This window comes from Erpetoichthys calabaricus, chromosome 7, assembly GCF_900747795.2.
Source record: "Erpetoichthys calabaricus chromosome 7, fErpCal1.3, whole genome shotgun sequence".
NCBI lineage: Eukaryota > Metazoa > Chordata > Cladistia > Polypteriformes > Polypteridae > Erpetoichthys > Erpetoichthys calabaricus.
The window spans coordinates 174,744,137-174,757,803 of NC_041400.2; the positions used below are offsets into that span (position 1 = coordinate 174,744,137).

The 13,667-nt window shown below is 38.1% G+C and overlaps 1 protein-coding gene across 7 annotated transcripts in view; it reads left to right on the plus strand.

Annotated features, from left to right (window-relative positions):
* Positions 1-13,667, plus strand: part of slc14a2 (solute carrier family 14 member 2) — a 215,413-nt gene that overhangs the window by 163,669 nt on the left and 38,077 nt on the right. For 5 of the 7 annotated variants that reach the window (XM_051929517.1, XM_051929515.1, XM_051929519.1 and 2 more), the window contains one exon: positions 6,297-6,483. The exons of the other annotated variants lie outside the window; for them this stretch is intronic. In XM_051929517.1, coding sequence (XP_051785477.1) covers positions 6,297-6,483 — 187 coding nt within the window. The remainder of the gene's footprint in view (positions 1-6,296; positions 6,484-13,667) is intronic. 7 annotated transcript variants of the gene reach the window in all.

Consider the following 13,667-nt stretch of genomic DNA (forward strand, 5'->3'; position numbering starts at 1 on the left):
CTTGGCGGCCAACAACTGTAGTAATTAATTAGCGACACTACCTAGATTTCGTAGCCAGCTTTAGGCGTTGGAATTTCGGCTATGTGTAGGGAAAATCATTAGTGAATGTATGTTGCAAGTATTAAACAGCCGAAAGGCAAAACAGGGAAAACAAAACTCTGCCCATGCTTGTCAGTTCTGCTCCAACTAGCAGCCACAGATAGTCCAGAGATGGTCATTAGAGATTTGCCATGAGATAGTAAAGAAAGAACAGCAACAGGTATTTAAAACATTGTGCTGCTATGGTGGGATTAATAAGATGGAGGTTTGTGGATATTTCATAATATTGCAGAACATTGTATAACCAGTGTGATATATCATTATGATTGCAGGATATGAAGAAATTATCAATGGAAGGACATGCAATAATTTATTATAGCTTGACAGACATCGTGTATTATGTATTGCAAAGTTATAATTAGCTATGGTGCATACTGTAGTAGTACACAATAAAACACAAGTAGTAACAATAAAACACATTAACTCCAATTGATACATGACAGCCCATCAGGAGTGATTTGTGACAGACGGATATCAGCAAGAGTGAAAGGGAAGGTCTACAGGACGGTAGTAAGACCAGCTATGTTATATGGGTTGGAGACGGTGGCACTGACCAGAAAGCAGGAGACAGAACTGGAGGTGGCAGAGTTAAAGATGTTAAGATTTGCATTGGGTGTGACGAGGAAGGACAGGATTGGAAATGAGGACATTAAAGGGTCAGCTCAAGTTGGAAAGAAGAAGAAGAAGCATGGAGAATCTATTTACAGGGATTTATCTACCAACTTGCAGGGAAAACTTGGGGGTTGGTGGCAGGACTGGCACTCCAGCCACTGTAAAAAGCCTCACACTGTTCCTGTGTGGTGCTGAGGTGTCACCCGTTGCACGGCAGCAGGCAGATCCCAATTCTGTGTGGTTCGTCGTGTGGTGGGTACGGCAACGTGCTGTAATCAGCGTATGCTCCCAACCTATATCCATTTTAATGTATTTCGGCAAAGTTTTATTTTGTTTTTGTCCATCTTGTTCCTTGTTCGTGTGTTGCAGAGACTACTTACGTGACCACAGTTGTAACACTCGTTACGTCACATGTAGCGATGATATAAATACGGCGGAATTTCAGTGTTTCTGTATCCCTCAGTTGGATCTGCCCTTGTGTTTTTCTGATTATTCTGGCTTTGATTCCTTTCTGTCCCTCACTAGATTTATCTCATGGTTATCTATTATCTCGCAATAATACCTGGAGGTACGGTAAATGTCTCATTACGGTTATAATTCTGAGTTTATTTTTATATGAATGTAGGTTTTGTACCCTTAAGAATTGTTTGTGCAGTCCTGACTGATATTATTTTTTTAAAAGTAGGGCTGATTTTTATTGTTTTGATGGATCCGTCACCTAGCTGAAATTTTATTTTTCTATTTGAATCAAAGGCATCACCATTTTGTGCAGTTTTGTCGCAGATGCAGTCATCTTGTTTACCTTTTCTATGGCCATAGCCAGTCACATGACATGTTCCTTTTTCCATTATCACAGCATTTCCCAACTGGACAAAAGCCAGTAAGCGTTCTAATGATCTTGTTCACAGCGGCAGCATTGCAGGTGGGTCATGGCTGATCCTGGACGACCTTGTTAATCACCCGCTCTGACAATTGAATTCAATTCACCAAGGAGGAAAAGCATTGATGACTGAGTTTGATTTATCTAATACTCTGACGCTCTGATCATCATGCAGTACACCCTCCCGCTTTGACAACCACACTAATTACATGGAGAGGGACATCATACCCGATGGGTCGCGAACAAACTGGCATGTGAAAAAATGGGCTGTGACACCACAAAAGTTAAGAAGCACTGCTTTATAAGATGGTTGAACCCAAGTTGAAGTGATCTTCTCCAAATAAACAATTAATAAATAATCCACAAAAACAGTGAACAGTCCACAATTTAAAAACCAAATAAACCCAAACATAAAACCAGAGTACAAAACATAGTTTTCCGGGTCCTTGCTCTTTATCTGAGACCAGCATTACTTCCTGCCTGTCTCCCTAGCTCACCCCTAGCTTGCTCACCTGACGGAGTCCATTAGCTGTGGTCCTCCTTACTGAGCCACGTCTTGGCTGCCCTCATTGGTGTCTGACAGACCACTAAGGGTCGGCTGTTCTCCTGTCTTCCTCCACGCACTTTTTGCATCCCTCAGACCCCTAAGGAGGACCCCACCACCATCGTTGATCCCACTCCTTCAATAAACCAGCAGGGCTACCAACCATGCTGCCTTCTCCCTCTCCTCCTCTCTTGCTGTCTCTGCTCAGACACCCGATACTGCTCACTCACAGTTGTCCGTTGCACTCATTTGATGTATTTCTGTTTTCCCTCTTCTACCAAGCAGGCTTTTCTTATACTCCCTGATTGGGTGCAGGTGCTCTCCACCTACTCTGAGGTATGAATGAGGCACTCAACAGACACGCTTGCATTTGCCCATGAGTGCGTGATCAACCATGCACCCCAATTGACCCTGGAGCAACACCAGCATTTGCACATTCACACCCATTCGGAGCCTACATGCTCCTGGACCCAATTATTTATTTAAACATCGTGCTTTGCCACGGACCTCTTATCACATATACTAGTAAAGACATATTGCTATTGGTATAAGGAGCCCCAGTAGTGTTTCTTTATGACGTCTGTGAAGAATTCATTGTCTGAAAGTGCTCATTGTTGGTGTGTCAGAAAGAGGATGTCCAGCATCGTTCATGAAGGCACTCAGTTTTGTTTTCATTTTCAACCTCCAGGGGCTCATGAGTGTGTCCCATAACTGAGCCTGCCCTTTTAATGAGCTTATAGATTAGGTGGGCCTCTCTTGAAGTCCTGTCCAGTACACCGCAGCGTAGAACATTTCACCAGTTATCACAGAGTTGTAGAATCTGAGATTCTAAATCAACAAAACTGGAAAACAGAAAAAAGGTAGATTAGAAACTACTAGGACTTAAACTGAAACAAATATTTAGGAGTCTACCAATTGGTAAGCAAGAATTTATTAAAATGATAAGGAAATATCTCCAAAAATAGAGAAGCTTCCAGAAAGCTTCAAAAACATGAGCAGGACAAAAAGAAAGTTGCTACTGTCAACAACTTATCATCAACACGATTTTCCATAACTAAGTGCTGGTGAACTGAAATGGCTCCATTAAATTTTGCTTTAATAAAATGTTGGCTGCAGGTGTAGGTCTCACTGTGAGATTCTGTGCTAAGTAAACAAACAAAACTATTTTCCAGGCTGAAGAATCTTAAACTTCCTTTTCCGTGGAAAAGTTTTATGTTCAATCTTCAATCAAACTGTATTTGTGTCTTCTTTGTTTTAACAAGGCTTCAGGTTTTTCTGTTTAAATTATATTCTTGTTTTGCACAAAGTGCTGATTAAATTTATAGCTATGGAATTAAAATGTTGTCTCATCGCCCCAGGATTCCCCACATTCATTAATTGACTTGCTTTTTACTAAGATGAATCTTGTCTCACACAAAATGTGTCTTGTTTTTTGTTATCCTATGTACATCTAACATAGCACAGTATGCTGTTGTACACCTTTTAAATTACCGTAAGTTGTAATGATGTACATCTGCTAATTGGAAGTCAGCCCTACTGTTGTCCTTCTTAGTCTAGCCGAGGTACAGTATCTGTCTACTTGATGACTTGTGCACAACCCTGAGCCATGAGAGAACATTACAGGAAATTAGCTCCCAGTGTAATCTTCTTTAGTCCTCTTTTTTCTTACAATGTTTGGCTGTTTTGAAAGTCCTTGAGGCTGTATTCATTTCTGCATTAACCGTCTACCTGTTGTTTCAGATTTTTTTAACACATCTTTATAAACTCTTTGTTCCTATCCTACTACATTTGACTGAAAGTGCACCATGCTTGGTTATATGACCTGCAGTGTTGGTATTGTTCTTCAGTTTACTCCTTTTGGGCTCAGATCTCCTCTGCCCTTTCTAGTTTCCCAACAAAGCTTGCCAGTCCTATTCACTAAATTCTTCCAAAATAACATCAAGTTTTGAAAGTCCCTAAAGTCCTACGTCTACCACACTACTTGGTCACTTATTCCACGTGTCTATGACTCTCTGTGTAAAGAAAAACTTCCTAATGTTTGTGTGAAATTTAATAGGTTTGCAACTGTTATCAGTTGTTAACAGTCTTGATCCACTGGAATAATTCCCTTCATAATTCTAAACACTTCTATCATGTCTCTTCTTAATCTCATTTTCCTTAAACTGAAAAGGCTCAGCTGTTTTAATTTTTCATCATAACCCATCCCCTGTAACCCTGGAATCAACCTGGTCACTTTCATTGGACTTTTTATAGTGCTGCTATGTCCTTTTTGTAGCCTGGAGACCAAAACTGCATGCAGCACTCCACATGAGGCTATTGAAGTAACACACCGAGGAAGACAGGAATAGTTCAATCAATTAGTCTTTATTCAGTCACAGATGAGTACGTGAACTCCACGTTGCAAAGCAGAAGAGCAAAGTTCCTCTGTGTCACTCGACTTTTAATAATTTTCCTCCCTCCCCCTTCCCCTTACTTATCAATAAGCAAAATATGTTTATCTAAGCATTTCATCTTACATTGCATCCATCGGCTAACCGTTTCTATTTTGTGTACATTGCAAAAGGGGCCTTAAAGAAGGAAAAGTCATCTTTCCTGTGTCTAACGGATGAATTCCATAAAAGGAAATTGTCCTGGGTCAGCTTACTGCACCCTGTCTTATGACAGACGCCTGTATGAATAACCTGCCTTTATAGCAAAAACAGCTATACCTTAGTAGTAGTAACCCTTAGTAGCTTGCAAGCAGTTAAATTTTCTTTCACAAGGCCTAACTAGTGCATTATAAAGAATAAGCATAACCTTTTTGGACTTGCATTCCACAGATTGTGTTTAAATGTTTAATATTTTGAAAGGGATCATTCCAGTGGATTGAGGCTGTTACTTTAAAATGAGTTCAGCAAGAGCATGGGGACCCAGTTGGAAACTTGTTAAGGGTACATTTTGTACAAATATTACAAAGTTTTTCTGCACACAGAGAACCACAGACACATGGAATAAGTGACCACGTAGTGTGGGAGACAGCAAAACGTTAGCGACCTTCAAAACTCAACTTGATGTTATTTTAGAATAATAAAGTGGATAGAACTGGTGAGCTTTGTTGGTCTATTCTTGTCCAGCTTGTTCTAATATTATAATTATTCCTTGTTATGGCAGTGGTAATCAGGTGCAAAAAAGGGAAATGAATTAGAAAGTGCCCAGTGATAAACCCACAACAGCGATATGAGGTAAACTTTAAACAAGCTAACAAAGTTCAAATTGAAGGTAACTCATGGTAAAGAAACATGGACTAAGCTTTAGGCAGGAATTTCAACAATAAACATGCTAGAGATTCTTTTGTTTATTCTCAAAGTTGGAAAGTGTCACATTCAAAATAGCGATTATTTGTGATGTCACGGAGATGATGACAATGATTGCGACTTCTTGATCCAGACCATTGGTAACCTGGGGTTGCATGTAGCTACAAAGCTGCAACCTGATGACGTCCATCCAAAACAAAGACGGTGTCTTTGTGAATTAAAATTACAATGAAATAATTTTATACTTTTGAATGTAAACTTCTAGGCATGATTACAGCGGGCCACTACATTATCAATGCTTGAAAATGTCCCTAGGAATTCCACTTCTTTGCTAGAAAAATGTGTATCTTTCAGCAAAAATCACATTACTTTTGGATTCATGATAACTCCAGGCTGTAATGTTGTTAGCAATTGTACAGTATTTTGAACTCTTTAGTTTCTTATTTATTGTTCTGTATTGCTGTATTACTGTGCTGTTAATTGTACCATTAATTGTTAGTCAATGGTTGTAGTCTTTGATGTAGACAATTCAGTAAGAATTTCTTTCTACTTGTACACTATAATCAGTATGTATGACAATAAAGCTTGATTGATTGGTTATTTCCTTTTTATTAAAATAGTGAAAGTGTCATCTTTTAACTTTCCAATTGGTATATATTTTTATATGAGTTTAAAAAGTAATGTAATAGTAAAGTAATTAGTGATGTGAATACTTTTATCACAAAACAAGGAGTGCAGGAGTACAGTGAACCTGCTACAATTTGAGAGAACTAATTAAGATTGTAAAGGACTACTTCCTTTAAGTAGTAACCACAAGTCTGCTTAAGACAAAATACAACTAAAATGCATACTAAATTTCTTTCTTTAGGAACTAAATCCACTTATGGATGAAAGAAATTCCTCAAGCCATGAACAAAATCAAACAATGGAGCAGCATCATGAAAATCAAAAGGACACAGGAAAATTCCCAAAACTACAAAAGTTTAAGTCACAGCTCTGGAAAGGCATTTCTTTTATCTCAGGAGACATGCATGCCTTTGGCAAATGGCTGAAGGGTGAGATTAAATACCTTTTTATTTTTTACTGCATATCTCATGCAAATTTAGGGATGCATAAGAATTTTTAATTTCTGAGTAATGTATTTTGCTGGGTGTGGATTTCTTATGCCCCACTTAAGTTATCTCTGATATGATTAGGGATTTTACCATTCGTTTTTGGTTTCAGTTTATTATCATTAATTTTTTTATATTTTTTTTATGATTTTTTTTAAGGTTAATATTTTTGTTAAGTTCTCTTCTTGGTTACTGTGTATACTTGTGGATAAGTTTTTCCCGCGGATAAGTCAGGACTTGATTGTACAGTATAATTTCTGGTATTTTATAATGTCGGTTGTATAAGTCAAATGCGGAAAACTCACGCTATCAGTCCAAGGGTTTATGATATGCTATCACCCACCTGAGAGAGTAACCACGGAGCACACTGCCTTTTTTTTCTATGTGGGTGCAGCACTGCTCTGTATCAGCGTGTGCTCCTAACCTCTCTCTCTATTGTGCCTACGTGACCACACTGTAATACCCAAACTATTCCAAAGTGACGTTTGCACTGTTTTGTGTTTTTTGTATCTCACACCCTCATACACCTTTATCGTAAGAGCATCCCTTATCTACGATAGAGTGTTCGATCAGAAGAAAATATGAAGCTGGTTTTAAATTAAATGTTGTTGAAGTAGCGAAATAAATTGGTAACTGCACTACTGCAATAAAATTCGATGCGTCTGAGAAACTGATGCGAGATTGAGGAGGCAAGAAGATTAAGTGTCGCATTTTTGAAGTCAGGGTCTGATTTTATGATAGATTTTTTGGGTTTCAAGACCTGACTTATACGTGAGTATATACGGTATTTGTTTTTTATTTGGTAGTTATATACTTTTACTCTGCAGCTTATAATGAACTTGGAGCCTTCAAACCAGGGCTGAGACATTTAGCTAGCTTACCGTTTCATGTTTTTTTAACTCTTTTTTATTCTTTCCTTCACAAGTCCTTTTTGGCATTTTACCTTCTAGTTATAATCATTGTTTGTTTCTTGACTCTGCTTTTGGTTTTTGGATTGAGGATTTTGGTTTGTTCACTCTGGATTACCTTTCTTGCTTTGAAGTTTTTGTATTTTGAACATTTTTGTTGAGACTTTTCTTTACAATCTGATGTTTGTTTTTATTTCTTTTGGGCCAGGAGTACTAAGAATCAGGACACCTCATGTGAATTTTTTGTTGCTTCCGATACATTTGTTCATTCATCTGTTATGGATAATTTCTAAGCTTAAACCACAAGGAATATAACCATCTTTGTATTTGGTATAAATTATTTAGTTTAAGAAAAATATGTATGTTTTTGTTGTCTAATTTGAAGTTGTGTCACATCACCATTTTGTGGCTTCAGTGGTTTGTTAATAGTTTTCTAGGTGCTAAAGTGCTACCTCCCAGGAGGCTCTACACACCACATCACGAAAACTCTGATATAAAACTCGTCATAACACTCAAGCTGTTAGTCAGATATTGTGGACTGAAACCTTGAACAACGTAAGTCTTGTGCTCTTAGTGTTTGGTTGTCTTTGTAATAATTCATAGCATCCTAGTTCTTGATTTGGTTCACAGTTTTAATTTCTTGACTCTAGCTGTAACCTTGTCCTTTTGTTAACTCCTGGCAAATCTTGTTTATAAAGTTAGTTTACAGTTTAGACATCTGGTTTTTGATAATGGTGCTTCTCCACTTTTAGATGTTGACTCCCATCTTCTGCATCTTAAAACACACTCATGTGGTTGCTCACAATCTTCATTGCCAGTAGGCAGTTCAGTGAGATCAGGTGGACCTAGTCTATGCTGCTGTCCAGTCTTGCCACTTTGGATACTTCTGAGTGGTATAACAAGGAGTTTTGTAATTCCCCTCTCCCTTTTGAAATATATAGGTTTGGACCATTGTTTTTGAGTTTTAGGGTGGGCCTATATTTTGAAGTGAAGTCTGTTTTGTAGTTTTGTGGAACCTTGCTTTGTAACATGACTATTCCAAACTTCTCTCTCTCTCTCTCTCTCTCTCTCTCTCTCTCTCTCTCTCTCTATATATATATATATATATATATATATATATATATATATATATACTGTATATATATATATATTTATGAAAAATCCAACGTTTGTCTATATATCTGTCTGCTTTTCATGAGAGAACTACTTAACGAATTTAAATCGGTTTTTTTTCTATAATTTGCTTGAACATTCCAGTTGATTTTGTGGCTTCTGTCATCGCACTAAGTATCATAGTTCGCTTGCAGGAGCGATTTACTTGCGCTAATCTGAGAAAGAGACTGCAGGCCGCGGGGAGGGGAAAGCGTGAAATCAGGAGTGGGGAGCCGGGCAGGGCCCTCATAACTAACACGCCAGCATCCATTTGAATCGGTGTACCTGTGGCCACATTTTGGAGCGTATCTTGCCTCCACTTGGCTAGTGATACCTGTTTGTTTATTGATTTTTAAAGTTTGTACTGTTTCACTACTATGCGGGTGAAGCTGTGGGGGACAGCTAGTTTTAGTACAAATGTAACTGGTTTATTAAACATTTGATGGTTATTTGAACTATGGATATGCCTATCCTAGATTTTCCCTGGACAGCTAACCTTGTGTAAAGTAATCAGGGTTATTAGGTAAACTAATATGGAAATAGATGGGAAACAGATTTGTTTGTAAGATACATAGCCTTTTTCTTTTAATGCTAAAAATAAACAATAAACGTGACCTAAATAATAAATACATATTCATTTGCTTGATGCCTAACAGCTTACAGAGCTTTATGCATTTTATGTAAATGCTTCTGAAACGATTGTTAATTGCTTTTTACTTTCATAGAGGTGTCACTGCAGTAACTCATTTAACTGACAACTAGTCTCGTAGAGCCAACCGTCTGGAGACAACCGTGAGTGAACTGTGCTTAAAAATGGGCGTGCCACTGTCACATGAAGGCGGTGCTTAAAGAAGGGGTGGTGATTTTGAAGCTGCAAAAAGCAAATGGTGGTCTTGTTAACGTTGTCCGACGGAGTGTAAGCTTAGGATTGCGATAAACTGTATACAACCAAAACATCTCTTAAAAAGACCCCTGATAAACATAAAATATGCATTGTATGTGTTGAGAACACATTGAATGTGTTAAAAATAAACATAACCAGCAGCAAAGGAAAACCTTTTCTATAAAATCATATTATACTGTACATTTCCATTCAAAGACATCTGTGGTAAAAATTGAGCAATAAGTTGTCACAAGTGCTGTTCTCTGTTGTTCACAGTACTACAATAATGCGGGAGTCATACTTTGTGATAATATGAATTGCAAAATATGCATTCAAACTAAACAGTTTTTTCAGTTCCTATTAAAAGGAAGTGAAAAGGACTGTCATTAAAAGAGATGAGCCACAGGAGATGTAGACTTTGATACTTAAAACACCCAAATCAGTAAATGTGCATAATGACACTGATTCCACTCTAGTAGGACCATGGATGAGGTTGCACAGCATCCATCTTCTGACTGCATGTCTAAATGAGTAACTAAAGTAAGTTAACATTACTGTCTAATTGGAAATGCAAATATGTCATACTGGAATATAGCTGTAGCATTTTAACACACAGTACAGTATAATATCTATACCACAATGCTTATCTAAACTCTGTTCACTACTGTTATGCCATAGAGATGCAATAGTCAAAATGACAGAAAGATATCGTAGCAGACACAAAAGCACTTCTCAGTCATGTGTTACCAAACACTTGCAGTGACCTATGTGTGCGTGTCTGTCTTTTATGTTGCCTCACTCATTACAATATACAAATTTATTATTAAGCTTCCATTACCCTGTGCAGCACAGCTCCTGAATTGATAGCACACGTTTTAACTTTCTATTTTCTCTCAGTACCAAGTCTTTTGTTCACTTTCTTTCACTCTCTCTGTCTTTGCATATTTTACAGTACCTCTGTAATATGAGAGTTAAAATGGGACATTGTTAACCCTTGAATATTTAAAATGCACAAGCATTGAGGAAATTGTAAGAGTATGTGGGTAGAGCCTTTTTAGCTGCAAAATCTGCTGCTGTTTACTACAAACATCTTATCAAGTTGTCCTCAGGTGGGTATTCTTGTTTGAGAATCATGTCTTGCCCTGCTGTGGGGGACAGTTGTACTTTACTGGGTGATTGTACACCTGCTGGCCTAATTCTTTGCTTAGAAAGAACGGCAGCACACCAGAGAGGAGTTTGAACCCATTTTCAGACTGTCATCAAGTACTTTAATAGATGTATGTCCATATGTGTGTGGTATCTAAACAGAAATAAATAAATACAATAAGTAGACAAGTACAGATGGAGTACATATACAAATATAAATGATCAAATGTCAAACTGAAACATTATAGATTACGCAGGAAGAGCAACTGCAATTGCCAAACATCAGTTCCTCAAACTTAACATATTCTTTAAGCCAACTAGATGGCACTTACCTTACTTTCGGAATAAAGGCATGTCGTTAAGGCCAAAAATAGCATTCGTATACAAAATAAATGCTTTATATCTTAATACATTTATGTACACTTAAAGCAAGTTGATATTAGTGTCTTGGAGAAAAGTAAAGTACTGTGCATTGCTCCTTAAAGGTTAATAGTAAATAAATGTAATAACATATTCATTCATGAACAGCAAGTGTGGCCGTAATAGTGCATTTGTAGATCTAACAACTAAACATTAATATAAGTTGAAGTATTCACTGTGATATTAAACTACATTAAACACCACAGTAACGCACAACACACACTTAGAAAAGGTGGCAGCAAACTTTTAAGCTGAAAACACAAACAAGCAGGCCGAGTCTTTCAGTACGTTAAAACGAATGAACAAAAATGTCATGTATGCACAATAGTCCTACTAGGCATTTCTTGCCCAGCTTGAGAATGAAGTAGGGAATTTTGCACACCCACGAATGAATTAAAACTCAAATTTTGTATTACCTTTAGTAATTGTTACTAGTTATAGTTTTATTTAACTAAGGAATGAAAGAAATTATAATTACACTGTTGACATTGTAAATGCTGAAGTACTTTAGAAGTAGTTCCAGAAACTTATCAGGTCAGACAAGCTCATATATTTTATGTATTTTCCGTGATGTTTTATATGTCAACACAGTAATTTGGGGCACATAATGACCTTTGTAAACAGCCCATTTAAGAGTAATAGAAAATAACCGGCTTACCTGGTTGCTGGCTGTCAGAATATCATCCCTAACTTGGATGAGATGGACTGGGTTCCACTTTAATTAAGAAAATGACCGGGTGGGGATCTGGCACTTCAAGGTCTCAGAGGTACAGCCACCCTGGGGTTGCTAGAGAAAAACAGAGGGAAAGACAGAGAGGCCAAATGATGTGTTGTTCTTGTAGATGAAGGAGAGTGTCTTGTGTAATTCCGATGCACCTCTTAAACAGAAGATGCATCTGGTTTGCCCCATCTTAAATGATCTGATTTAAACCATGTTAAATTATCTTCTGGTTCTGAAAGGCCAGCTAGTAAACCAAACCTGCAGTGGAGATTAGAGTTTGGGTGAATGCACCTTTGTGGGAGAAAGTGATGCAGTCAGTCATTCCCAATTTGAAGTTGGTGAGCACATACATCTATGCCTGTGCCATGCTGCTTCCTTGGGTTATAACCAGCCAGTTTAATTGAGACATATTGCAGCTGGGCATGTGCAGTAAACCACCATTAGCTCGATTGACTCTGGCCAGTTATTGGCAATGTTTGCATAGTTTTAAAGAGAGCTGCTGTGGGAGAGTCCCAGAGTATTCTTGGTGTTTTTCTCACCTGCTATCTGAAGAATGAAGACATTTGAACAACAGCCAATAACATGCTGTTGTTGATTACATTATATTAGATTAGATTAGATAAGATTTGATTAGATTAGATCTTTATTGTCATATACTGTACATTCTGATCTTGAGGGTGGGTACAGTACAGGGCAGATAATATCAGGTTACTGAGAGTTTAGTGACCTTTTGCCCTGGGTGGGTGTAGTGTGTAGTGAGTCTCCGGAAGGGTATATCAGTAGACGTGAAAACAGTGGATGAGCTAGATGTCTGGCATCAGAGATAATGGATTCAGCACCCCTCAGACATCAGGTGGAGGACATGGTTTGAAACTGTGTAAGTTCAGGCTTGATGATTTTAGAAGCAGTATGTAAGTCCTGTGGAGGAGCTTGCAATCCTAGCAAGTCAGGTAAATAAACCACACTGTGATGATTCTGGTCTGGATGCTCTCAATAATACAGTGGTAGAAGTTCACCAGGACTTTGGTTCCCACCTCAAAGCTGTTTATCCTCCTCAAGAAAAAAAACCTTTGCACAGGCTCTTTGAGGATGCAGGTGGTGTTGAGAGACCGCAAAAGGCCATCAGTAATCTGGATACCCAGGAAGGTGAAGCTGCTAACTTGTACAATACAATACAATACAATACAATTAATTTTTGTATAGCCCAAAATCATTCAAGGAGAACCGCAATGTGCTTTAACAGGTCCTGCCTTTTGACAGCCCCCTTGCCTTCACTCTCTAAGAAGACAAGGAAAAACTCCCAAAAAAAACACTTGTAGGGAAAAAAATGGAAGAAACCTTGGGAAAGGCAGTTCAAAGAGATACTCCTTTCCAGGTAGGTTGGGCGTGCAGTGGGTGTCAAAAACAGGGATAAATACAATACAATACAATACACAGAACAGAACACAAGTAATCCTCAATACAATATAAGAGTGCAATAGAAATATTACAAGTACAGAGCAGAATTTAACAGTAGATAATATCACATAATTGGATTTGGATTTGTTTAGAGTCCTGGAGACCTCAGCCATCAAGCTGCCTCCCCCTATTAGCCATTCCACAGCTGAGTCAGTGCTGGGGCAGCCAATCCAATGAAAGGACCCTTCTACCCGACGATTCCTGCAATCCTACATCAGAGATAACTTTAACTTAGGCAGGCAAATCAACTTGGCAGTCAGGCAGTGGAACCAAGTGCCACATTTAAGTACAAAGAAAAGAAACAGAATAGGTGAGGGTTAGTAACAAATTATAACTATCATATTACGTATGTTTAAGTGCTAATGACTAACAATAGAGATGCAGTCTGTACAGTTAATCAGCAGCTCTAGTCAGGGTATGCTAAACTGAAGTAGTGAGT